Source organism: Lissotriton helveticus, assembly GCF_964261635.1.
Source record: "Lissotriton helveticus chromosome 1_1 unlocalized genomic scaffold, aLisHel1.1 SUPER_1_unloc_8, whole genome shotgun sequence".
Taxonomy (NCBI): domain Eukaryota; kingdom Metazoa; phylum Chordata; class Amphibia; order Caudata; family Salamandridae; genus Lissotriton; species Lissotriton helveticus.
This window is the reverse complement of record NW_027611725.1, coordinates 5,045,675-5,071,585: the sequence shown is the minus strand read 5'-3', so window position 1 is coordinate 5,071,585 and position 25,911 is coordinate 5,045,675. Positions and strand designations below refer to the sequence as shown.

The window sequence follows — 25,911 nt, the reverse complement described above, 5'->3', positions numbered from 1 at the left end:
AACGACCGACATTTCCCTCCAACAGATCCCCGGTTTCATGGTAAATGCTGACCCTCCGGTATGTGAAACATGCGTCCTCCCAAACCACATCCGCGGCGAGAGGGGGATACCGTGTATTCGCCCGCAGTGGGAAAACACTCGTCTTATTCCAATTGACTCTAAGGCCCGAGTGTTTGCCAAAGTCAGACAACATCTCCACTGCTCCCTCCAATGCCCTCCCTGTGTCCTCCAGGTACTACAACAGATCGTCCGCGTATAGTGAGATATGGTGAGTCTCCGCCCCGCAGACAATCCCCTTGTACCAAGTGCCCGATCTCGCCCGTGCCGCCAGCGGTTCCATCGCCAAAGCAAACAGCAGGGGGGAAAGCGAGCACCCCTGCCTCGTCCCTCTACCCACCTGGTAGGCCGATGATACGACGGGTCCCAACCGTACTCTGGCTGTAGCGGATGAGTACAGCACCCTCGTCCACCGCCCAAATCCATCCCCTAGGCCGAACTTCTCCAGCACTCCATCTAAATGCCTCCATTCTAGGCTATCGAAAGCCTTTTCTATATCGATCGACAAGACCTCTGATAATTGGTCCGAGTCCAAGGCATCGTCCAGTATGCGTACCAGTCGGCGGATATTCAGAGAGGTGCTTCTGGTCGGAATAAATCCGGCCTGATCCCGGTGTACCAGTGTGGTCATGTACGGAAGTAACCTAGTGGCAAAAATGCGGCTTAAAATTTTATAATCCACTGTCAGCATAGACAGAGGTCTATACGACGTCACACCTGAAGCTTCTTTGCCAGGCTTCAGGAGCGGCATCACCAACGCCTCCCTCATCGATTGGGGTAAGCGTCCCAACGTCAGTGCCTCAGAATATACTGTTAACAGCTTAGGTGCCAGAACATCTATAAATTTTGCATAGAATTCAATCGGCAGGCCGTCCACCCCCGGTGTTTTATTCCTCTCCATCTGCTTGACGGCCACCCGTATTTCTGACAGGGTGATAGGGCCCCCCAACTCCTTCGCTACCTCTGCCTCCAACACCGGTAGACAAACCGTCCCTAGGTAATCCCCAATCTCCGGGGCTTCCACTTCCAGTCGGCTCTTATAGAGATTCGTATAATACGTTTGGAAGCGCTGCACAACTGCCGTTTGTGAATAAACAACTTCCCCCGACTCCGTTCTAATGTTCATGACCGGGGAGCCTCTAGGATCCGGATTAGCGAGTTTAGCAAGTAGTGTGCCCACCTTATCCCCCTCTGCATGTATTTTGGTGGCATACAACTTATAATCAAAACATCGCAAACGCTCCGTTTCTGTTGCAACCACTTCTTTCGCCTCCAGCAATCGTTCCTGCAACTCTGGTTGCTCCGGTCTACGCTGCTCTAGATCACTCAACACTCCCTCCGCCTTCTCCAGTCCAGCCACAACCGTCGCCCTTTCATTCGGTAACCTGCCCATGCATACGCCCCTCACCACCACTTTCAGTGCATCCCATTCAACCGATCTCGTGGTGGCAGAAACCTCATTCTCATCAAAGTAATGTTCGATTTCCCGGAGGACCGTGTCACCAAACACCGGATCCTCTGATGCAGCTGGTTGCAGTCTCCATGATGGAACCGCTGACCTCGCCTGTTGCCACTGCACCGTCACCAATAGGGGGTTATGGTCTGAAATGGTCCTAGCCAGGTATTCCGAATGTGTTGCCATGGCCGCCAACAGGCCGCCACACAAGATTGAATCTAGCCTAACGTGCAGTGCATGCAGTGCCGAGAAGAAGGAATAATCCCTAATTTCAGGATGCTGCTCCCTCCAGACATCTACAAGGCCCCAACTCTCCTGCCAATTTTTCCTATGTGCTGCTAACCTGCGTACTGGGGAGTCAGATAGTGGGGGATGCGATCTGTCTAGTGTAACATCAGTAATTGAATTGAAGTCCCCACCAAGGATAATGGGGCCCGCCAGAAAGTGCGCCAGCTAGCCCGACAAGCCGTCAAAAAACCGGGCCTGGTCCGATTTGGGGGCGTACACACTACACAGCACTACATCTCGGCCATTCAATCTCCCTTCTACCACCACAAATCGTCCCTCAGGGTCGACCAACTGATTCGTAGCCTGGAACTGGATCCCCGCCCTCACCCATATCAACACCCCCCCTGGCAAACGCTGAATACCCAGTACCAAACACCTGGCCGTGCCACCTCCTTTGCAGTGCAGCACATTCGTGCTTGGTTAGGTGAGTTTCCTGTAACAGTGCAATCTGGACACCTCGCCTCACCAAATGGGCGTGCACCTTATACCGTCTAGACATAGTTCGAAGTCCGCGAACATTCCACGTGAGGCATTTCAACCTAGGTAACGTCCCCATTGCTGCCACCTCCCAACCACTGTCTCGTAGTTACCCCGCCACCCACATCAATGCAGTTGAACCCCCCACTCAAAACGCCCCAAAAAACCCCTTAACCCCACTCCCCAGAACAGGACCTAACAACACTGCATCAGACCCCATCCAAACCTGTAACAAAACACCCATTCCCTTATTCTGCAGTCGCCACCACAGAAGGCCTTAAGGGCCACAGAAGGGGTAGTCAGAGCCGACCCGGAGCAGCCGAGGCCCTCGCCCCGAGCCCCCGACCCCCAACATCAGTTCCGGACAGTACCTGCCAATGTTCAGAGCACCAGGGCAGCACGCTCCAGCAGAAGGCCAGAACTCAGGGTCCGTAGGCAGTGTTATTCATTAAACAGACCATCCGCCGTCTGTGGGGTGACCGCCGGCCCCCCGGAGCTATCCCCATCCGAAACGTCCCCTTTAGATTTGCCATCTTCTTCGCCAGAGTCCGAGTCCAGCAGTGTTCTCTCCTGTTGCGAGCCCGTGATGATCGCCGTCGCGGTAAGCGCTCCCTTCCTGTCCGCCGCCATCTGGTCCGCCTGCTGCGCTCTCTTGAGTTTATCCTTTTTGCGGAGGCGTTGTTATTTCCTCACCTTGACCAACGGCTGCCTCTCTCTACCCCCTTTTCCTTTACGATCCGTGCCGGCGCGGTACAACTCGAGCCACGACCACACTTCATCAGGAGTTTCAAAGAAGTGGGTCGTACCATCTAGGATCACTCGCAGCTTCGCCGGAAAGAGCAAAGAGTACTGTATGCCCTCCTCCCTCAGCTCCTTCTTCACAGCCAGATAGGAGGCCCTACTTCTCTGGACCTTCTGTGTATAGTCAGGAAAGACCGTGACCGGACTATTGTCCACTTGGAAGGGGCCTACAGAGCGAGCCCTCTGTATCAATAGGTCACGGTCTTTGAAGTGCAGCAGGCGGACCACCATCGGTCTGGGGGGCGACCCTGCATAGGCGGACGGGCCGGGACCCTATGTGCCCGCTCCAGAGAGAAGAAGGGGGAAAGTCCCTCCGGGGCCACGGACGTCTTAAACCAGGTCTCCATGTACGCCACCGCGTCATCCCCCTCCACTTTCTCCGGCAGGCCTACCACTCGTACGTTGTTCCTCCGATTGCGGCCTTCGGAATCTTCTGCGCGCCTCTCAATCGTCGCCAGGCGACTGAGGATGTCAGTTTATGTTCTGCGGTCACCACCGCCGGCTTCAGCTCCTGCAGCAGTAGTTCGTTTTCTTTCACCCTATCCTTGAGTTTAGCGTGGTCCGCCTTCAGGAGGCCGAGCCCCGTGGCCACCTGCGCTATATCTTGATGCAGGGATTCCTTGGTCGCGGTTATCGCCTCCAGTATTCCATCTAGCCTCGCCGTCAGCCTCCTCTGCTGCGGCGAGCTTTCCTGGTCCTCATGGGCTCCTCCATCGACAACCTGTAATGTCGCCCGTTCCCGTTCTCGGTGTAGCGTCAGTTCGCCTCCCTCGGCGGCCATCTTGCCCTCTGCGGAAATCGGACCAAGGCCGTCTCCGGGGGTAAGCCCGGACCCAACGTTCATTCGATCAGCGAAGTAGGCCCTTCGGATTCCCCGTACACACAGTGGTTCAAAAGTGGCGGTCCCCACCAAGAGTCTGTCTCCGGGTATCCCCCAGGCTCTCACCTACCATCAAAGATGGCTGCTCGTTGTCTGGTAGTCCCTGTGCAGGGAGGTCGCGATCACCCCCAATCAACCTGTCGCACCTCAATGCTGTCTCAGCGCTCTGCTCCACACCGCTCAACGTGATCCCTAGCGCCAGTGCCCCTACTCCCAGGCGAGGAAGGCAGGGCGCTACTCAGGAGTACCAGGTGTCCAGCGGGCCGCTCAGCGCTACTCCGCACCGGTCCAGCCCTGGGGCGTTATTCCACATCCGCTTTATCCCTATGCCCATGCAGCAGTTCAAGTCCCCGACTCACCGCGGCGTCCAAGCCCTGCCGCCAGTCAGTGGGCACCCGACCTCGGGTGCACTCTCCTTGCTGGCCCGCAGGCGCCCCCCAGGATCCTCGGCGCGGGGTCAACAGTCCGCTCCGGGGCCGTGCACCGCTCCCGGCCCCCAGTCCTCCAGCCCCAACTCCTCCGCAGGCAGCCGTGCAGAGCCACCGCCGGCCAGCTCCTCCAGTTCCTGGGCAGGGGCTCAGCACGCCGCCCCCACAGTCACCAGTTGGCCCTGCCGGGCAGCAACGTTCGCAGTACACAGCCTGCACTTCAGGCACCGGGGGAGGGGCACCCCGGTCCAACACCTCCAGTACAGCGGGGGCCGTTCTCCGCCGCCCCCACTTCCAACGAGCCCTCCACGGCTGGGACCCCCGTCCGCTCACCTCACCGCTCTGTTCCCTCTGCTGTGTCCCGGCTGCTGCGCCGTTCGCCCCAGCGGTGAGCTCTCTCAGCTCCGGGCCGCCGCCATCTTAGGTCCGTCTCGCAGCTCCTCTAACGACCCCAATCGGGTCCAGGCACCGCCGGTAGGCCCGCGCCGGTCCACCACAGAGGTCGTCTGTACCCCTGGTGCTCCGTGCAGCGGCTCCCGTGCCACAAGCGGCCCGGGCGCGTTCGATTGCAGGACATATGACGGGATCAGGCTCGGAGCTTCAGGCTCACACCGCCATCCTGATCGGCGTCCAAGCCACGCCCCCGTTGTAGCATGTACCCATGGCATCATTTATATAAACTATTTGAGGAAAGGTGAAGAAGGGAAAAGGAAATAATTTACAGTTATAACGGCACTGTAGTACATTAATAAATACAATTTTTTGCAACCCAAATTGCACGTGGTGCTCGTGGTTTGTGAGTGAAAACCGGAAGTAGCAACTCAGGTGACAATGTGAACAACGTGGTCGGCGCGAGGTGGTAGGTGCTAAAGATATATACAGTGAACAATTAGTACAGTATGGTTCCGGATAATTTCAGCAGTACATATTGACTTGAATGCAATTATGATGTTCGTGAACCATTCTGAGAAGAGCGCCTATGGCTGCGCTGGTATGTCGACGGCGTTTCGATCCCCATGACTCGGGATCATCATCAGGACTGGGTTGGGTTCATGTGCAGTGCTCTGTGTGGGACAGGTTGGCTGAAAGGCAGCCGCGGCGTCGTCCTGTGTCGATCCGGCGGCTATGGATGCACCAGGTGTGTGGAAGCTTGTAGGCAAAGTCAGTCCAAAGAGGGCAGTGCGTCGATCCAAAAAGTGATCGATCGTTCGGGTTTAGATCTCCGGTGGGCGAGGAATCGGCAGAGTGCTCAAGTCCGGCGGTGGTGTACTAATTGTTCACTGTATATATCTTTAGCACCTACCACCTCGCGCCGACCACGCTGTTCACATTGTCACCCGAGTAACTGTTCCTGCAACTTTCAGCCCACCATACGCTCTTTCACTTTCCAAGCAGCCCGGGATAATGGCTGCCACTTCTTTTAAATTAAATAGGTCTCGCATTTACAAGAGTTTAAGCTATTGGCATTTTAAATGACAATGTCTTTTATTTATGTGTTAATTATCAAAACAGATAACTAAAGTTAATTTGAGCAGCACTGCCGCTTCAGCTGGGATAACGGCAGAGTTGTGCAAACCCGGTGAGCGCTAGGCATGCAGCTACAAGACAGAGAATGAGTAAACATTGAATGAGTCTCAGCCTGAAAGCTACAGAAGGGAAGGAACCTTGTGAGTAAACATTGAATGAGTCTCAGCCAGAGAGCAGCAGCAGGGAAGGAACCTTGTGAGTAAACATTGAATGAGTCTCGCCAGAGAGCTACAGCAGGTCAGGAACCTTGTGAGTAAACATTGAATGAGTCTCAGCTAGAGAGCAACAGCAGGAAAGGAACCTTGTGAGTAAACATAGAATGAGTCTCATCCAGAGAGCTACAGCAGGGAAGGAACCTTGTGAGTAAACATTGAATGAGTCTCGGCCAGAGAGCAACAGCAGAGAAGGAACCTTTTGAGTAAACATTGAATGAGTCTCGGCCAACAAAAGATCCGAATATGCTAACAGCCAAGATTACACCAATGGCAATAAACATACCAATGGCGGATAATGGCTGTTGAGGGTCTTCTACACATTTGTGCCAGATCCTTTGAGACCTTTTGGCTCCACTCCTTTTTGATTTATTATTATTATTATATTATTATTATATTTATAGAGCGCGCAGCTACCCGGAGGTTTCCCGGCGCTAAGGACAGGATGAGGGAGGGCACAGTAAAGAGACTTCGGGCCTGGGAAGAATAGCCTATTGGTTAACCAACCATGTTTTTAAATTCATACGGAATTTGAGGTAACAGGGTTCTGTACGAAGGTGGAGGGAGAGAGAATTCCAGAGGGAGGGCGCTAAATACGAGAGAGCGTCCACCCATTCTAGCTCGATTAATCCTGGGTACCTAAAACTTATACTGGTTTGAGGAACGAAGGACACGTGAAGGGCAGTATTGGTGAATTAAGGTGCTAAGATAGGGTGGTGCCTTGCCTGATTTGATTCTGTGCATATAGCACATGGCTTTGAATTTAGTGCGGCTTTCAATTCGGAGCCAGTGAAGGTTGCGTAAAGAGGTGGAAGTGGAGGATTTGTTAGGCAGTTTGCAAAGTAGCCTAACCGCTACGTTTTGTACCGTCTGAAGTTTCCTCGTTACTTCCTTACAGGCTCCGAAGTACAAGATGTTGCCGTAGTCCAGTCTAGATGTTATTAGAGCCTGGACTACGCTTTTTTATGTGTCCTGAGGAAGCATCCATAAAATCTTCCTGAGCCACTTAAGGATAGTGAAACAGGTAGCAGCAACTCTGACCGCTTGTTGTTTCATGAACATTTGGTCATCAAAGATGACGCCAAGGTTGCGAGAAGTTTTGGAGGGGGGAGGGAGAGGCCCCATCTGAGGCGGCCAATGGTGAGGGCCCCACAGGGCTACATTTTTACCAAAAAGAAGGAGTTCGGTCTTTCCCCCGTTGAGTTTAAGTTTATTTTCATGCATCCATTTGGCAATATTGTTGAGTCCGGAGCAAAGGGAGGATGGGTTAGAGTGCGCATTGGCGGAAAGTGAGTAGATTTAGTGATATATATCCGGAAGCTGAGTGGGGCTCCCAGAATGCTTCTACACCCCCCCCCCCGCCCCATTTTGATATATAAGCAGTATATCACAGCCAAATTTGCACGACCTTTGAAACGAGGGTCTTAGTCATCCCCACTGGTGTTCGAACCTTTTGACCTCTGAAGTATGCTCTGTTCTCTGAAGTGGGCTCTTATACCTCACTGGTTTGTTAAAAACTCAACTTTGTAAAATGAACCCTCTTTAGAGTTGTTATATTCTAAATCCCTTCGAGTTCCAGGAGTCAAGTACTTTTCTATTAGTGGCGAGCCGTGTGTGATACTTGAGGAGGAAGGAATAACCAGTACTCTTGGCAGGCAGCTTGCCTTCTCAAAATGCTTGTATTTTTAATAAGGCAATATTCTAGTCATTCAATACATATCAATAACAAATGCCTCCTAGCTAGAGCATTTTTTTTTTATAAAAGTGAGTTTAAGTTTGGATATGATTATTAGCATCAAAAAGATGCCTCCTCTACTTGTGGAAGCATCGTGATAATGCTTGCTAATTGTTTACAAATTAGGGTCACCCAACACAGGTTGATGAGGGCCAGACCACACACCCATTCTGGATCCCATTTTCATTAACGCATGTAAATAAGATTCAGGTGGATATTGTGAAAACCTGACATGGCTACACCCTCAAAGGCTTTACTGACCAGGTAGGTTTACATGATGACTCCATGTCAATGAGAAGGTGATTCACCATCACTGAGTTTTTCTTTTACAATCTCCTTCTTTTGAAGCAATCCTCACTGCCCCTTCTCCTCGGAGCACTTTCTTGGTCTCCTTCACCTAAAGCACGCTGCTTTGCTCGCCTTTCAGGCACTAGCCTTTGCCCCTCTCCTAGGCCCACCAAGGCGCTCTATGCACCCTTAGCACCTAGGGTGACCTACTGGCATGGGTGTAAATTTAGGACGATGAGAGTAAAAATTCAGGACACTTCTTTGCTACCTCCTAATGGGTTCACGCAGAGGTACATCACTTTGGTTTTTCCGCAGCTGTATGTGCTCACTGTATCCCTGCCTCCCTGCAATATGCTAGCTCTCACCAGTCATCTTCGCTCCCACTGTGTCTCCATTGCTTGCACCCCCAGTCTCTGTGCCTTGACGGGTGTTCATCCTCCTCTTTTTACCTTATGCCTGGTTGATACCCCATGCTCCAATGTGTGTCCACCCCCCAAATACACCCCCTTTGGTTTATGTATCGCTACCTTCATAACCTGTAATTCCTGTGTCTGCTTCAGCTCACATTGTCTCACTGTAGCCCTGCTCATCGTGTCTCTGCTCCCCATGCCTATGCATCCATTGCTTCCCCAGTCTGTCCCATTCTCATCCTATCATTACAACCTCCGGCGAGGTTTGATTAGTCTGTGCACAAACCAACTAGTTACAACCTGGAATTTTCTCTTTATTCTGCTCGTTGAGGGGCCCTAGGGATAATCACACGAGATTCATAGCAGCCACCCAACAGGGTGTTAAAAACCAGGTAAAATTAGCACCATCATGCTGCTTAACGTTATTAAATACCCACAAATAAAATAATCAGGTGACTCTTATTCTCTTGGGTTCAATATGTCCATACCCGGCATTTCCCTTTATGTAATAAAGCATTCTCGTTGTGTCCTTAATAACTGCATAGTATTCATTTGCTAAAACAAACCCAGGATTGCTTTACACTGTATCCCAGTAAGCCCCATACACGAGAAACACAAAACAATTGATACACTTGATTATAAATTAATTGTAAAACACACAATTGCCATCACATCCTTCCACTACTAAACGCATAAGGAAAAAATATGTATATTTACACTATTAGCTCCAACTCTAAAAAATGTGAGACCTATTGCATTGCAAATGCTTGTTCTTTGTTGGTGTTGTGCAGCATTTACAAAGCCTATAAGTCTAAAAGGTGAGACTTCTTGACTTTGCCAATTTGTGTTTATTATGGTTGTAAATCTCGTATTCCTTGTGTAGATCTGGTCAGAGCCTCATCTCTGGAGTTACACCATGTGAAAGATGCTCAGATTATTGTCCGGGTCCCATCGCATGCTCTCTGATAGTATAGAGGACTCCCTTGCAGCAATTGATTATATTTTCTGCCATTATTGTGATGCTCTTTGTTGTGTGGTCCATTCCCTGGAAAAGGCTCTGTTAGACCTGGCAGCCTTAGGATGATCTTTTCCCAACTTTTTACCTGCCTCCCTCCATTTTCTGTGCTTGTTTTTGCTGGTTTTAGGACTCTGCACCAGCTACCACTGCTAATCAGTGCTAAAGTGTCAGTGCTCTCTCCCCTAACCATGGTACCATGAGCTCATACTTACTTGGCATATTTAATTTGCTTATAAGTCCCTAGTAAATTGTACTACATGTGCCCAGGGCCTGCTAATTATTTGCTACTAGTGGGCTGCAGCACTGACCGTGCCACCCACATATGCAGCCTGAAACCATGTCTCAGGCCTGCCACTGCATTGAGTGTGTGTGTGAAGTTTACTGCCACTTCAACTCTGAATTTAAAGCTACTTGCCAAGCCTTAAACTCCCCTTTTATTACATATACGTCACCCCTAAGGAAGGGCCTTGGGAACCCAAAGTGCTGGACGCTATTTGAGTAAAAGGCAGAACATATACTTCCATGTTTTACATGTCCTGGTAGTGACAAACAGCTAAATTATTTTTTCACTGCTGTAAGGCCTACTCCCCTAATTGGCTAGAACTGGGAATTCTTTCAGCTGTAATTCCTGATTGGAAAGGAGTAGCCGTTTCATGTTTCATATCTTTGCAATGGTAATGATAAATCCTCTTCACTGGTTAAGTCGGTTTTAACATTACTATTTTAGAAAAGCTACTTTTAGAAAGTGGACTTTTCTTTGCTTGTACTGCTCTTTGTGCCTTACACCCTGTCTCTAATACACGTCTGGCCTAGGTGACCGACCCCTTTGTGTATTCCTTCTAGAGAGCCACAGACACTGCAAGGGTTGGGTGTGATTTAGCACTTATCTGCATCCATCTGCATCCCAATATGTCTTTCTGCGCAGATAGGAGGAAGGGGCCCACTCTTACCCTTTACAGGGTAGTAGACTGACCCCATACAAAGGAATGATAACTCCCTTTGGTAGTCTGGAGTGAATGCTGGGATTGGAAGAGATACTGGTGCACTTCAAAACCACTCTTTGAAGTTTCCCTCATATTAAAGGCACATTTGGACGTAAATGCTGAGGCTCTGGCCCCATCAAATCCGACACTTATGGATCTACACAGAACCGCTGACAAAAGACTCAACTGGAGTCTTGGTTTCTCCTTGAGTCTACACTCCGCGATAGGAGGGCGTCAAGGAAGGATCGTATGCCCTTGCTCTGCCTATTGCATCTTTACATTGAAAGTGTAATCTAGAATTTTTTCTGCGCACTTGTCTATGTGGTCAATTAAATGTCTCATTAAATGCCACTAGATTTTCGTGATGGACCCACCATTTAAGCTTATTCAGTGTTTTTTAATTTTTTTCCAACAGGTGACATAAAAGCAGGAAAGAACATAAAAGGTGAAGGCATTAAACATCACTTGTGTAGGAAGTGATGTAAAAACAGTACACCTCGAAAATTCTTCCCTTGAAGGCTAATGCCTCGCGTAAGTCTGTTTCTACAGCAGAAAACCCAAACTGCCCAATCTGGTCTGTACTTGGCTCTTAGGGATCACCTGGTATACATTGATGAAATAACACACTGACATACTGAAGCAAGTCTGATAAGGTTCTCATTACGAAGGAAGATCTAACCTGGATCAGAAAGAACACACAGAAGAGAAACCGTATGAATATCTAGAAAGTGACATCACATTTATTAGGGAGAGAAAGAGCAAGTGCAACATCAGAAAATCATACTGGAGAAGAACCATATTGATTGACTGACTGTGGAAAAGTTTTCTTTGCAATGAAAGACCTAATGCAGCATCAGGGTGTCCACGTAGAGGAGAAACCATATATATGTACAGAATGTAATAAAGTGTTCCATAGGAAGAAGAATCTAAGTCAGCATTACAAAATCCACACTGGAGAGAAACCATATAAATGTATTGACTGTAATAAAGTGTTCATAAGGAAGAAGAACCTAAACCAGCATCAACTAATGCATACCGGGGAGAAACCGTTTAAATGTATAGAATGTGACAAAGCATTTGTAATGAATGGACAACTAAAACGACATCACAAAATCCACACTGGGGAGAAACCATATACATGTACAGAATGTGATAAGGCATTTATAACACTTGGAGAGCTAAAGCAACACCAGACAATCCACACTGGGGAGAAACCATATAAATGTACAGAATGTAACAAAGCATTTACAAGAAATGGAGAGCTAAAGCTACATCAGAAAATCCACACTGGGGAGAAACCATATAAATGTACAGAATGTGACAAAGCATTTATAAGAAATGGAACGCTAATACGACATCAGAAAATCCACACTGGGGAGAAACCATATCAATGTACAGAATGTGACAAATCATTTATATCAAATGGAGAGCTAACGCTACATCAGAAAATCCACACTGGGAAGAAACCATATAAATGTACAGAATGTGACAAAGCATTTATAGCAAATGGAAAGCTAAAGCTACATCAGAAAATCCACACTGGGGAGAAACCATACCAATGTATGGAATGTGACAAAGCTTTTATAAACACTCCAGAGCTAAAGCGACATCAGAAAATCCACACTGGGGAGAAACCATACCAATGTACAGAATGTGACAAGGGATTTATAGTAAATGGAGCGCTAAAGCTACATCAGAAAATCCACACTGGGGAGAAACCATACCAATGTACAGAATGTGACAAAGCATTTTTAAGAAATGGATACCTACTGCAACATCAGAAAATCCACACTGGAGAGAAACCTTACCAATGTACAGAATGTGACCAGGCATTCATTAGAAAGTCACGTCTAATGGAACATCGGAAAGTCCACACTGGGGAGAAACCATATCAATGTACAGAATGTGATAAGGCATTTATAACACTTGGAGAGCTAAAGCAACACCAGAAAATCCACACTGGGGAGAAACCATATAAATGTTCAGAATGTGACAAAGCATTTACAAGAAATGGAGAACTAAAGCAACATCAGAAAATCCACACTGGGGAGAAACCATATCAATGTACAGAATGTGACAAAGCATTTATAGCAAATGGAAAGCTAAAGCTACATCAGAAAATCCACACTGGGGAGAAACCATATCAATGTACAGAATGTGACAAAGCATTCATTAGAAAGTCAAATCTAATGGAACATCAGAAAGTCCACACTGGGGAGAAACCATATCAATGTACAGAATGTGACAAAGCATTCATTAGAAAGTCAAATCTAATGGAATATCAGAAAGTCCACACTGGGGAGAAACCATATCAATATACAGAATGTGAAAAAGCATTTAGAAAAAACATGGAGCTTAAGTGACATCAAAATATCCACTCTGGGGAGAAACCATATAAATGTACAGAATGTGACAAAGCATTTATAACAAATAGAGAGCTAACGCTACTTCAGAAATTCCACACTGGGGAGAAACCATATCCGTGTACTGAATGTGACATAGCATTTATAACCAATGGAGAGCTGAAGTAATATTAGAAAATCCCCATCGGAGAGAGACCATTCGACTGCACTGAATGTGAGAAGGCATTTATTAGAAAGTCGCATCTTATGCAACATCAGATAGTCCATGTAGGAGAGAAACCCTATGAATGTACATAGCAACAAGACATTTATTACTAGGCGAAGATTAATACTACATCAGAAATTCCACACTGGTGAAAAACAATGTGAATGTGACTTAGCAGCTATTCCAAAGCAAAGTTTAAAAATACATCAGAATGTACACAAATGAAAGAAACCACATAATTGTACAAAATGTGACAACGCATTTATTCCAAATGGAGGGTGACCATTCAACTGCACTGCATGTGACGAGGTATTTATTTTAAGGAGAGTGTTAAAGCAATTTCAGCGTCCACACTGGGGAGAAACCACATGAATTTACAGAATGTGACAAGGGATTTATTACAAAGCAAAATGTAACACAAGATCAGGAAGTTCACACATGGGAGAAAATATATGTATGTACTGAATTCCACAAAGCATTCATAATAAATTGAAAACTGAAGCGAAATCTGAAAATCTACTTGGCAAGAAATCCAGTGTATGTAGAGAGTTTAATAAAGTCTTCCACGGGAAGAATACGCTAATGCAGCATAAACAAACACACACTAGGGAGAAACCTTATTAATGAATAGAATGTGACAAGGGATCAATTATGAAACAAAATGTAATATATCAGAATGTTCACACAGGAGAGAAACTCTATAAATGTATTGAACGTGACCATGCATTCATCAATGGAGAGCTAACTCGACATCAAAAGTCAACCCTGAAGATCGCACTAAATTTAGCAAGGCATGTATTGGCAAGGAAGAGGTAAAACTGCATCAGAAAGTCCCCACTGAGAAAAATCTATATGAATGTACAAAGTCAATCAATCAATGGGTATTAGGCGCAGCATACCATCAGTGAGGTTCTCAAGGCGCTGGGTGAGGAGTTGTTGTCCGGAAGGGCCGATCAGTTGAACAGCCAGGTCCAGAGTCCTTTCCAGATTCAGTGATGAGGCAGATCTCAGGTGCAGGGTGAGTTCATTCCAGGTCTTTGCTGCCAGTTGGGATTAACCGTGGCCTCCGTGCCAGGTGCTTTAGACTCTCGGAGGGAGGCGGACTGCAGATGTCTGGTGGAGAGCCATCTAAAGATCTTGCGGCGCATGCGCATTGTGAGGAAGCAGATGGTGGAGATCATGTTGATTTGCTTCTTCATAGAGAGCTTGTTGTCCAAGACAATGCTGAAGTCTCTGACATGGTCGGTGGGGGAGGGAAAGAAGCCAGATTCTGCTTACCTCAATGCGTTGCTTCAAGGAGATGCCTGGTTACAAAAAGGGGTAAAAATATTAGTTCTAGGTGTAGTACTGGTACCATTTCATTATATGGTGGATCAATCTGTGAACAAGGATATGATGAGGAAACTTAGGATTTGTACACTAAATGTAGGGGGCCTGAATGAAGGACTCAAAAGGCAGAGACTAGGATGCTTTGTGGGCCTGAATCGCTTGGATGTTTTATGTATCCAGGAACACACCTGCCTTGGTCGAAGAAACACTTATTAAACATCAAGGGCTTCGATCTTGTGGGCTGCTCTACCCAGACGTCCATAGTTAGGGGGGTTGCCATATTGGCTAAAAATAATTTGGGGGGACATCTACGCTCCTTATCAGACCCGTGGGGGAGATGGGCCATAGTTGAACTAAAAATAGGGATCACCCTGTGTACGGTTTATGGGTCCAATCAGGACGAACCAGATATATTTGATAAATTAGAGCTGGAGCTATTGAACTGGCCATATCCCCTAATACTCTGTGGGGACCTTAATATATCCGCAGATTTTTCTAGCAGAGCTAACAGTACTCCGTATGCAGGGCGTAAACCTAAGGTGCTCAAAGCCATATCTGCCCTAATGAATACTCACAATCTGGTGGATGTATGGGGCACTTAGGAGCCATCGAACCCAGGATATACCTATTTTTCCTGCCCCTACAAAAAATACACCAAATTGGATTACTTCTTTGTTTCAGGCTCGGAGATAAGAAGGATAGGGATCTGTAAAATGCCGAAAGTTCTATCTGAACATAGTCCACTGGTTCTAGAATATGAACTGTTAAATATCATAAATCTCCCCACTCGCTGGACGTTTGAGAATAAACTTTTATTAGTTCCTGAATTTGTGAACCACATTAAGAACTGGACTCAAGGTTTTTTTGATTTAAATAGGTTTAGCGCTTCCTGTAACACCGTTTGGGACGCCTTCAAGGCAACACTAAGAGGGGAAGTAATTAGCTTTTCGGCAAGCCAGAGGAAAAAAGCCAGGGAATAACATGAGAAGATAATGGCTCAATTAGTAGTGGGTGAGGAACAACATGTAAGGGACATCATAGAGGGGAAGGATGTAAATGAAAGCTTATGTAAGATCTTGGCTCTTAAAGCAGAAATCTATAAAGCAGAGGCTCAGAAAAGAGCAGATGAATACTAGCTATTTAATGGAAAGATTTATGAGACTGGGGAACAGGCGGGTAAGTTACTAGCATTGAGGATTAGGCAGGGGCGTAGTAAAAATCAGATAGAAAGAATACAGGCGGATAATCAAGATTATACGGAATCGGAAGATATTAAAAGAATTTTCATGGAGTTCTATCAAAAACTATATCAAGAAGAGGTTAGGGTAGATCCAACTGGGATATCTTTTGAGGAATGTGGGCACCCCCTGACAAATGAAGATAGGAATATACTTGATAAAGATTTGGAATTGAGTGAAGTGTTAATGTCGCTCCAGAATTCTCCAGCAGGTAAGGCCACTGGGCCAGATAATATTCCAGCCGAAATGTATAAATGCTTGCAGGAAATTTTGCCCCCTATATTACTAGACTTATTTAGTGGTATAATTAATACCGGAAGGATTCCAGATTCGTGGAAGGAGACGAACATAATAATCTTCCATAAGAAGGGCAAAGCGAAGGAGGATCCCAGGTCGTACCGTCCAATATCCCTCATGAATGCAGACATTAAGATCTATTCCAAGGTACTGGTTAATAGGCTGGGAGGGGTCATTGGTGGGTTGGTCTTCCCGTGGCAGCATGGGTCTATCCCGGGTTGGGGAAAAACGGACCATATAAGGCGGCCTATCACACTGTTTGATGCGCATGCTGCCTCGGAGGTTCGGATCGCCATGATCCTTCTTGATGCTGAAAAAGCCTTTGATCGTGTTACCTGGTCTTATCTATGGGGGATATTGGAACGGAGGGGCCTTGGCCCTAAATTAAGACCATCAAGGCTATGTATTCCAGCCCGTATGCCAGAGTTCAGCTAATGGGTGGGGGGTCCAACAACATTTTTATTTCTCTGGGGACCAGTCAAGGGTGCCCATGCTCCTCCATTTTATTTGCACTATATATAGACCCACTGATAAGGAAGATCCTGGGGTGTGCAGATATTAAAGCAGTGGTTCAGAACAGTTTCGAGACAAATGTGCTAGGCTATGCGGATGACTTAGCAGTTTTGAATACTGACCCTGTCACTGCTATGTTGGCTTTGAAGGCAATTACCTTAGAGTTTGGCTGTTGTTCTGGGTATTTTCTTAATGAAAAAAAGACCCAGATAGTATGCTCAAACAATATGGTTAAAAGGGATGCCACATATATAGACTCGGCTAACTTCCTAGCTGTTAGAATCAATTCATCAATGGATTCTATAATAAAAGAAAACTATGAGCCGCTAATTGATTCAATTGTCAGAGAGCTAAAGAGGATAGATGTTATCCACCTCTCGTTAATGGGGAGAGTTAATGTTTTAAAAATGACCATGCTCCCGAAACTGCTCTATCTCTTTAGATCAATTCCGCTCTTGGTGGGGGAAAAGGTGCTAAAATCCATAGATTCAGCATTTAGTAGTTTTCTTTTGCAGTACGGGAAGACAAGAAGATCCCTAAAATTTTTGTCATTACCGCAAGAAAGAGGAGGTCTTGGGGCACCAAATATTAGGTATTGCTATGCCACTACTTTGTTTAGCCAAATGGCGATACTTGTGGGTAACCTCTCCGGGTATTCCAATAGCCAAACTTTAAATACTGTCCTCCCCTCGATATAGGAATTATTTCTGGGGAATGAAGCATTTGGGTTTCTGCTCCGTAATACTGATTGTCGGTATTACAATAAAAAGAGATTTAAGTTGCTGGATGGGGCCAGGGGTGTGTGGAATATGGTTAGGAAAATACTAGGAATCCCCAAATATAATCATTATACTCCACTCTGGAAGTCAAAACTTTTTCCACATCTGAGCAGGGATGGAGGGTGGCCCGTCTGGGATGTGCAAGGAATTGGCAGAATCGGGGATTTCTGGGTAGGTGCTGCCCCATTGAGCTTTACACAATTACAACAAAAATTTGGACTAGAGGGGAAACACAGGTTTAAATATATGCAAATATCCCAGACCCTTGCATCCATCAGACCACGGATTAATCCATGTGGAAGAAGTGAGATCATGGATTATGTTCTTGGGGGTGGCACGAGGATTGGTATATTATATGGGGCTCTATCCGAGACACTTCAAGATGATATGGAGAAGGTGGAGGCCTCGTGGGCGCAAAAGCTTGGGGAACCAGATGTGGATTTGGATAGAGCGCTCCAGATGGCCAATAATGTATTTCGCTCCACGAACCTTAGGGCTCAACATTACAAGACTTTGTATAACCTCTATTTTACCCCATCCAAGTTATTTGAATGGGGGAAGAGGGATGATGATAGGTGTCCAAGGTGCTCTATAGGGCCGGCTAATTTAGTACATATGTTTTTTTAATGCAGTGCATTGAAGATACTCTGCACAGAGATTGAGAAATTTTTGGAGGGGCTGCTAGGGATCAAGATTACCCTATCCCCGGTATTGATCATATTTGGATTAGATGGTAAATTAAGTCTGAATAAGTGGGGAGATGCTTTTGTTTTGATCTCAATATCAGTTTTTTAGATACTCCTGGCAGCAAGGTGGAAGGATACCTCGGCTCCCTCCTTCCAGATGTGGCTATCAAGATTGCTTTGCATTCATAACATGGAAAGGTCCCTGTATGCTCGCAGGGGTAGAAGAATGAGGGAGATGGGGCAAAAGATCTGGGCCCCCCTTGCGAGCTGGAGGGATGATAGAATGTAGTAATTGATGAATTTGTGTCCTGCTATTATTCCTAGGTTTAATGTTTTATCTTAAATATTTATGATGCACTGCTGTGTTTTCTTTTTATGGCCCCCTGTGATGAACTGTTTTTTATACTCCTTTTTAAATTGATTGATACTTCTTTGGAACATTTGTATTAATTGAAAAGCTATTTTTGTATACACCTGAACTATTCAATAAAAATGTTTTTTAAACAAGGAGATGCCTGGTTACTGAAGATGAGGACTTCTGTCTTGTCCATGTTCAGTTTTAGGCAGTTGTGCTTCATCCAGTCAGTGATGTTGGCTGGGCACCTATATAAGTTGTCTCTGGAGATAGTGAGGTGGGTCTAGCCGGTGTAGAAGATGACCTTCCGCCCGTGCGAACTGACTATGTTGGCTAGGTGTATCATGTAAGTGTAGAAGAAGGGGGGGCTAACTGAGGATCCTTGTGGGGGTGCTGCAGATGATGTCCTTGGGTTCAGGAGAAGGGCGGAAGTCTGATTGTCTGAGTTTTCTGGTGAGGTAGGATGCGATTCATTTGAGGACATTTCCTTGGATTCCGATGTGCTGGAGCTTGTCGATCAGGATCTGGTGGGAGACCATGTTGAAGGTAGCTGAGAGGTCAAGGAAGATGAGGGCTGCAGTCTCACTGAGGTCCAGGAGGGCTCTGATATCATCTATGGCTGCTATTTGTGCTTTGATTGGCTCGGAAGCCGAACTGGGAGGAGTCCAGGAGGTTGTTGTGCTCCAGGTGTCTGGTCACCTGCCTTTTGATCGACCTCTTGAAGACTTTGGCTGGGAGCGAGAGCAGGGGTATCAGTCACGAGTAGTTCAGCTGCACTAGGTCTGCTGAAGGTTTTTTCAGGAGGGGTTTCACTTCTGCGTGTTACCACTCTTTCGCGAAGGAGTCCATGGCTATGGATCTGTTCAGTGGTTTTGTGAGCTGTAAGCTGATAACCTTGATCCTGGGATTAAAGATAAAGTAGGGGCATGGATCAGTGGGTACCCCAGAGTGCATCGACTTCATTATAGAGGTGGTGTCTTGTGCAATGCGGAGGTCTCAGGAAGCAGCCGGAGGTCGGAGTTAGTGTCAGTGGGTGTGAGGATGTTGAGGCTGTCACTTGCGGAGAGCTGAGAGTCAAAAGTCCCTGCAGATGACTGCGATCTTCTAATGGAAGTAGTCAGCAAGCATGTTGCAGAGATCCCAGAAGGAAGTTATGATCTTCTCAGTGGACGCAGGGTTGCTGAATTCCCTAACGATGGTGAAGAGCTCATTGCTGTGGTTAGAGCTGATCTCTATGCAGCATGTGAGGGCACTCTTCTTCGCTTCTTTAAGGAGGAGGTGGTAGTGCTTGATCGCTGTCCTGAAGGTGGTGTAGTGCACTGGATCCTTACTGGTACTCCATATTCTTTCTAGCCAACAACAGTCTCATTGAGAGGTCTAATGTTGCGGGGTAAACAAGTTGACACATTTTGTGGATTCTCTGATCTTGTTCGGCTCGGCGGGGTGACATAGTCGGTGTGGAGAGCAATCTGGCATAAGAAAGAACCTAGCTTTATGAGGAGCATTATTACTGATTGTCTCCGCTTAGACAAAAGCTCACTGATCCCATGGATTAATTATGTTGTGACAACTGCTAGGGATTTATTTAATCTTAATCTCCTGGCTGATCAGGAGAGCCTCTCTGATATTTCAAAGAAAGAGCTAAAGTCTTCTTATTTACATAAAAAAGCTCAAGCGCGTAGAGACTCTACTATGCTGTTAACTATCCCTCAGTATTATCACTCCAATAGGGATTCATCTGGTTTTTCCAAATACTTAAAGGTTGTCACCAGACCATCTCATCGTTTTGTCCCTATTAGACTAAGACTCGGAATTGAGGACCATTTGGTTGTGTTCCCAGCTATGAAAAACTATCCCTCTATACCATGCCCATGCGACGGGGTCACCAAACAGAGTGCTGTGCATTTTTTATTTCTGTGTGACCTTTATAAACATCTTCGCGTTGCCTATTTAAAACCACTATTTATAAAACGGGCAACTACAATGGTAAATTCGGCAATGAGGCTGCTGTTTTCCTTAGATGACCCTGACATTTGTTTTCACACAGCCACGTTTATTCTGAAATATGTGGCCGCAAGGAAAAGTATGGTCTTTTAATTATTTTGTTTTATTGAGCTGCACCAAACCTGTTTTTATGGGGTAGTCATATTAGAGTGTAACAATATGAATGTACATGTATTGTATGCTTTTATGACTGATTTTTTTAATAATCGAATAAAGCTTTGAAACTTGAACTTGACATAGTCGGTGATCCAGTCTGTGTAGTTCTTGATGGCCTGTTTAAGGTCTGGAGCTGTGTCCGGACAGTTGGCATGGAGAATGTTGTTCCAGTTCTCGTCTGAGACAGTTTTCAAGTTGCGCTGAGGTTTGCTGGGTTGTTTGGCTTCGGTTCTGTAGCGTTGTGCCCTGTGATGGTGAAGTGGACAATGGAGTGGTCGGTCAAGGTGAGTTCTGTGACATGGTGGTACTTGATTGTTTTGCTGGAGATGAAGATGGAGTCAAGCATGTGCCCTACGATGTGTGTTGGGTTGATGATCACTTGGGTGAGGCCGATGTTGCTCATGCTTTCTATTAAGTTATTAGTGCTGGCATCACTATGGTCTTCCATGTGGAAGTTGAAATCTGCTAAGAATATGTAGTGTTCGGAGGCAAGGGCGAGTTGGGTGATGAAGCAAGGAATGACTTTGCAAAACTCGGGGCGAGTTCCTGGAGAATGTGAAAAAGTTTTCTTAAAGAAGTAACCATACGAATGTACAGAAAGTGACAAGGCATTTATTAGAAGGTTACCGCACAGCCACTGTACCATAGGAAAGACCACCCTAGGGAGGAACAATATAAAGGGCCAAGGGTATGCCCAGACGTGGGACCCGGGCTCACTGTGCACTGGATTCAAGCTGACTGATTAGGGTTTATACCCCAAAACCGGTCCCAGGATGCTTGTTTCTGGTCTAGGGAGGACCTGTCATTGCATTTCGAGCTAGACTGTTCCCATGAGGAACAGAGCCAATGGTTTGCATATGGCAGGGTCTAAACTGGCGCGGCATGGTGAGCAAAATGACAATGGATTTAAACCCGATCTCTTGATTGGGGGTGAATGTTTGATTTATTCCAAATTCTGTCTATCATTTGTGCTTCTTTTGGTTACGTATATAAGCACAATGCAAATTTTAAACCAGCAACAAAACGCAAGAGACATTGTATCAATTTTATCAAATCTATGCCTGCATTTCTATAGATTGAGGTGGTCTGCGATGTCACTGTTGGTTGTGGTGACGGGATGACACATCCAGTGATGTGTCCTGTTTACAAAGCTGAGTCATGGTCACTAAGCATCTTGACAAGGCCCTTTTCCTGTTCCAGATTCTACTATAATAAACTGGCATGACAAATTCAACAGTGCTGTACCACGCTCTTCTCCAACTGGGCTCCCACCAAGTAGCATTGTAAAAACATAATACTACTAAACTGTATGGGCCCATTTGATGACCGAAGAGCCACAGTGGGAAGTATACAAAAATATATCCACAGTTATTAAATGGACAGAAGGGGCAATTGATAGGTCAGTGTTTCACCATCCTGAAGACATTGATACTTGGATAGACGCTACAAAAAAACTGTTCGCTTCGCTTTACTTGTTTATGAAAAGATAACTGTTAATTCCATGGTGATCAAGGCTTCAATCGAGCAGGATTTATAAAGCGTGGCTAATCGCTCAATAGGGTATCCAGGTGCTCTCAGGTCCTGTAGGCTTATTCAAACACCCAGGTATTGAGGACTGTTGGACGTGGTCCTTTTTGCAGGGTTATCCCAAAACTTTTTGCTTCTTCCTCCTATTTTTTCCCGGCCTGTTGTCGTTGGTTTTAGGACTCTGAGCACTTTACCACTGCTAATCAGTGCTAAAGTGCATGTGTTCTCTGTGTAAATTGTTATTATGGTTGGTTCTCCCCATTGGCATATTTTGATTTACTGGTCAGTCCCTAGTAAAGTGCACTGGGTGCGCCGGAGCTGGTAAATCAAACACTACTAGTTGGCCTGCAGCACTGATTGTGCCACCCACATGAGTAGCCCTAAAAGGATGTCTCGGGCCTGCCACTGTAGGGTCAGTGCGCAGTTTGCTAACTGCCATGTCAACTTGGTAAGTGCACCCACTTGCCAGGCCCTAACCTTCCCTTTTCTTGCATATAGGACACTTTTATGGTAGGCCCAAGGTACCACCCTGGGCAGGGTGCAGTGTATGTGAAAGATAGGACATATACTGATGTGTGTAACATGTCCTGATAGTGAAAACATGCCAATTTCATTTATCACTATTGAAAGGCTATCTTGCCCTATAGGGCAGAATGGGGAATGCTTCCTCAGTCGCTACGGAAGTGGTTATATTGGTTTAACAAGGCTTATGGTTTAGGCCTGTGGACACGTTCTGTGATGAAGAGGGCCGGTGTGGTTGTAACATTTTACAAGCATATCTTCCCATAGGGATAAGATAGAAAAATAAAGTTTAGGCTCTCTGAACTCAGTATTTAATAAGACCTCATTTACTAGAGATGGTTTTTAAATTGTGTGTTTGGAAATGCCACTTTTAGAAAGTATTGGTCAAAAAGGGGTCAGATAGGATGCAATCAATTTTAGAAAAAAAAGGAATCCGGCCCGCTTGTTTAGTAGTGATCTGCTGTTTATTCCAGCAGGTATTGGAGCCAATATACATGAATAATCTTGGTTCTGGCTTAATTGCTTTGCAAAAATTTAAACATTTGAGATCTTTACATCATTATTATCATGCACGCCTGTACATAGAGTGATACACTTTGCTTTTTACATAGTTCTTGAACAATAACCATGCACGCAATAGGAATATAAACATTCAAAACAGTGCAAATAAAGTCAGCTAAGTTAATGAATGAATAAATGAACAATCAATACAGTTATAAGCATTCAAAACAGTGCAAGTAAAGTCGCCTAAATTAATGAACGTATTACACCAGTCTTAGAATTTACTGAGGAATAACCTCACAGAACTCTCTTAACAAGATTCTTCTTTAAAATCTTTTTCTAGGGAGAGTTGCTGACCAAGGAGATAAAGCTTAAAGTCAATGGGGTTGAAAACTTTGTTGAGTATCCCTTTCATGACTTATGGGCAATGTTTAATCAAATTCCCTCATGGATTGTTTGTGGAATGGTGCAGATGCGTTTCAAATCCCTGTCTGAGTCAAGGGATTATCATCAGGGCAATGACGCAGTGTAATCTGTAAAAACATAAAATAAAAAAAAAGGAGATCAGTACTTTTAAGGACCTTCTCTAATTATTGTAACCATCATTATCTCAAGGAATTGTGGTTGTACCTGAATTTTTTGGGTTCTACTTATACGTAAATTTCTGAGGCAGCTGAGGAAAAGAAATGGAGGCACGAGCTCCAGATTTTGGAGAAATGATTAACCCCCACATAACCAGCATGCATCTCCGGAACTAATGGATGACACACACCTTAGGCCTAATGAGGTATGCAGTCACCAGTCGGGCCTTGTGGTGGTCATTCACCCCTCTCACATTACAGGCGAGCAGCCCAGCCCTACATCCAGCGCTTTCCCCAGTCATATGTGTTGTGTCTGCAATTTTGGAACCCTCCTCTTCCTGCTAAGCTTTTCTGTCAAATCAAAACTATTTGATCAGAAGTATTTCTACCATCAAAACCCTGTGTCACCTGTGTTCTAGTAATAGTCTTTCACACAGCCCTCCCAACAAACACCTACCCACATTGTATGAGTAACCTTAGCAGAGCTTTACAGTCTAGACTCAGGGTGGCTAAATTGGCATCTATCACATTGATGCCCAGACTCAAGTGATGCTCCATAGTTATAGCTATAACAGCAGTATTACAATACTGTCCTTCTTGCATACCAATGAGAGATATAACTTGTCTTGACACTGTGAGTGCTTATTCAAGGATTAGTAGCTGGTGAATTGTGGGCATGGGAGACCTTTTCTAACTCTCACACTGGTTGAGTGCCTCCCTTTCTTACAATTTTTAAAGCACGAGAGCAAGCCTCAAACATCCCTCTGCTGACCCAAGAGAACTACAAAATTACTCGCCAATCTCCCTGCTCCCATTCCCAGCGCAAGTACTGGGACAGATAATCAACAATCAACTCATGAGTCACCTGGAGCAGAACCAGCTACTCGATGCTTCCCAATCTGGCTTCCACATCAATCACATCTACGAAACCATCCTGATAATAGTGACTGATGACATCCAAACCCTCTTCGACCAAGGAGAAACGGCAGCTTTGATCCTCCTTGACTGCTCAGCAGCCTTTGAAACCATATCCCACCACACACTGATTGAAAGATTCCACCACCTCCTTCCTCACCGGAAGAACCCAGAGGACCCACCTCCCACCTTCCACCTTTGAACCCAAGGAGATCACCTGCGGTATCCCCCAGGGCTCATCCTTAAGCCTCACACTCTTCAACACATATTTGACCACACTGGTCAACATCGTCAGATCCCACGGTCTCAAAATAATTTCCTACGTAGGCGACACCCAACTCATCCTCTCACTCACCGATGTCTCACCACCACCAGAACCAACTTCCACAGATGTATGACAAACATCGCTGACTGGATGAAGAAAAAGTGCCTGCAGCTAAACAGACAAGACGGAAGTACCGATCTTTGGCAAGAGCAGCAACACATGAAATGACTCCTGGTGGCCATCAGGCCTAGGACCCGCACCCACTCCTTCCAACCACGCCAGAAACCTTGAAATTATCATCAACAACAACCTCACCATGAGATCACAGATCAATGCCGTCTCCTCTGCCTGCTTCCACACTGTGTGAATACTCAGAAGATGTTCAAGAGGCTACTTTGTCACGTGAGATGCACCGTGATACAGGCTCTCATCACCAGCCGATTGGACTACAGCAACACCCTCCACGTAGGAATTGTCGCACACCTCCTACAGAGACTTCAAACCATACCAAATGCCACAGCCAGAATCATCCTCTGCCTTTCCTGACAAACCCACATCACAGACCACCTCAGGCAACTCCGCTGGTTCCCTATACAGAAGAGATGACAATTCAAGCTGCTGACCCACACACACAAGGCTCTATACAACCAAGGACCCATATACATTAACCACTGCCTGAACTTCCACCAACCATCGAGAAGACTACGCTATGCCTCCCTTTCACTTACCCATACTCCCCGCATCTACTGAAGCAGAAGTGGAGGACCCTCCTTCTGACATTTTGAGGGTCACCGTCTGGTTGTCGACCGGCTGACCTGACCCCCTAATGGGAGCCGCAACACGGATGCGATGCAGACGCGCCAAAAGCAAGCCTGTCGGCGCCCGTCCATGGCCAGCGCCAGCAATGCTGCCTGATTTTCTACCTTGACCCGTATTGCCAGGTCTGGCGATCAGCTTCTAAACATGGACAAAGCGGCTTGTCCAGGGAAGGCCAAGATAGACCTGGGGACTGGCGCCTCTGAATATTTCTACAGCACATGCCTCTTTAAGCTGGTGGTTAGCGGAGGAAGGGTGAGTGGCAGTATTACCGCATCTAAGCCTCCTCTGGTGCCCCC

At 46.1% G+C, this 25,911-nt stretch overlaps 1 protein-coding gene across 1 annotated transcript in view; it reads left to right on the top strand.

The window, feature by feature from the left end:
* Positions 1–18,477, top strand: part of LOC144806483 (uncharacterized) — a 46,194-nt gene extending 27,717 nt beyond the window's left edge. Inside the window, exon 2 of the mRNA XM_078672838.1 lies at positions 10,976–18,477. Within this exon, the coding sequence (XP_078528964.1) occupies positions 11,394–12,923 (1,530 nt within the window). The 5' untranslated portion in view covers positions 10,976–11,393 and the 3' untranslated portion in view covers positions 12,924–18,477. The remainder of the gene's footprint in view (positions 1–10,975) is intronic.
* The last annotated feature ends 7,434 nt before the right edge of the window (positions 18,478–25,911 follow it).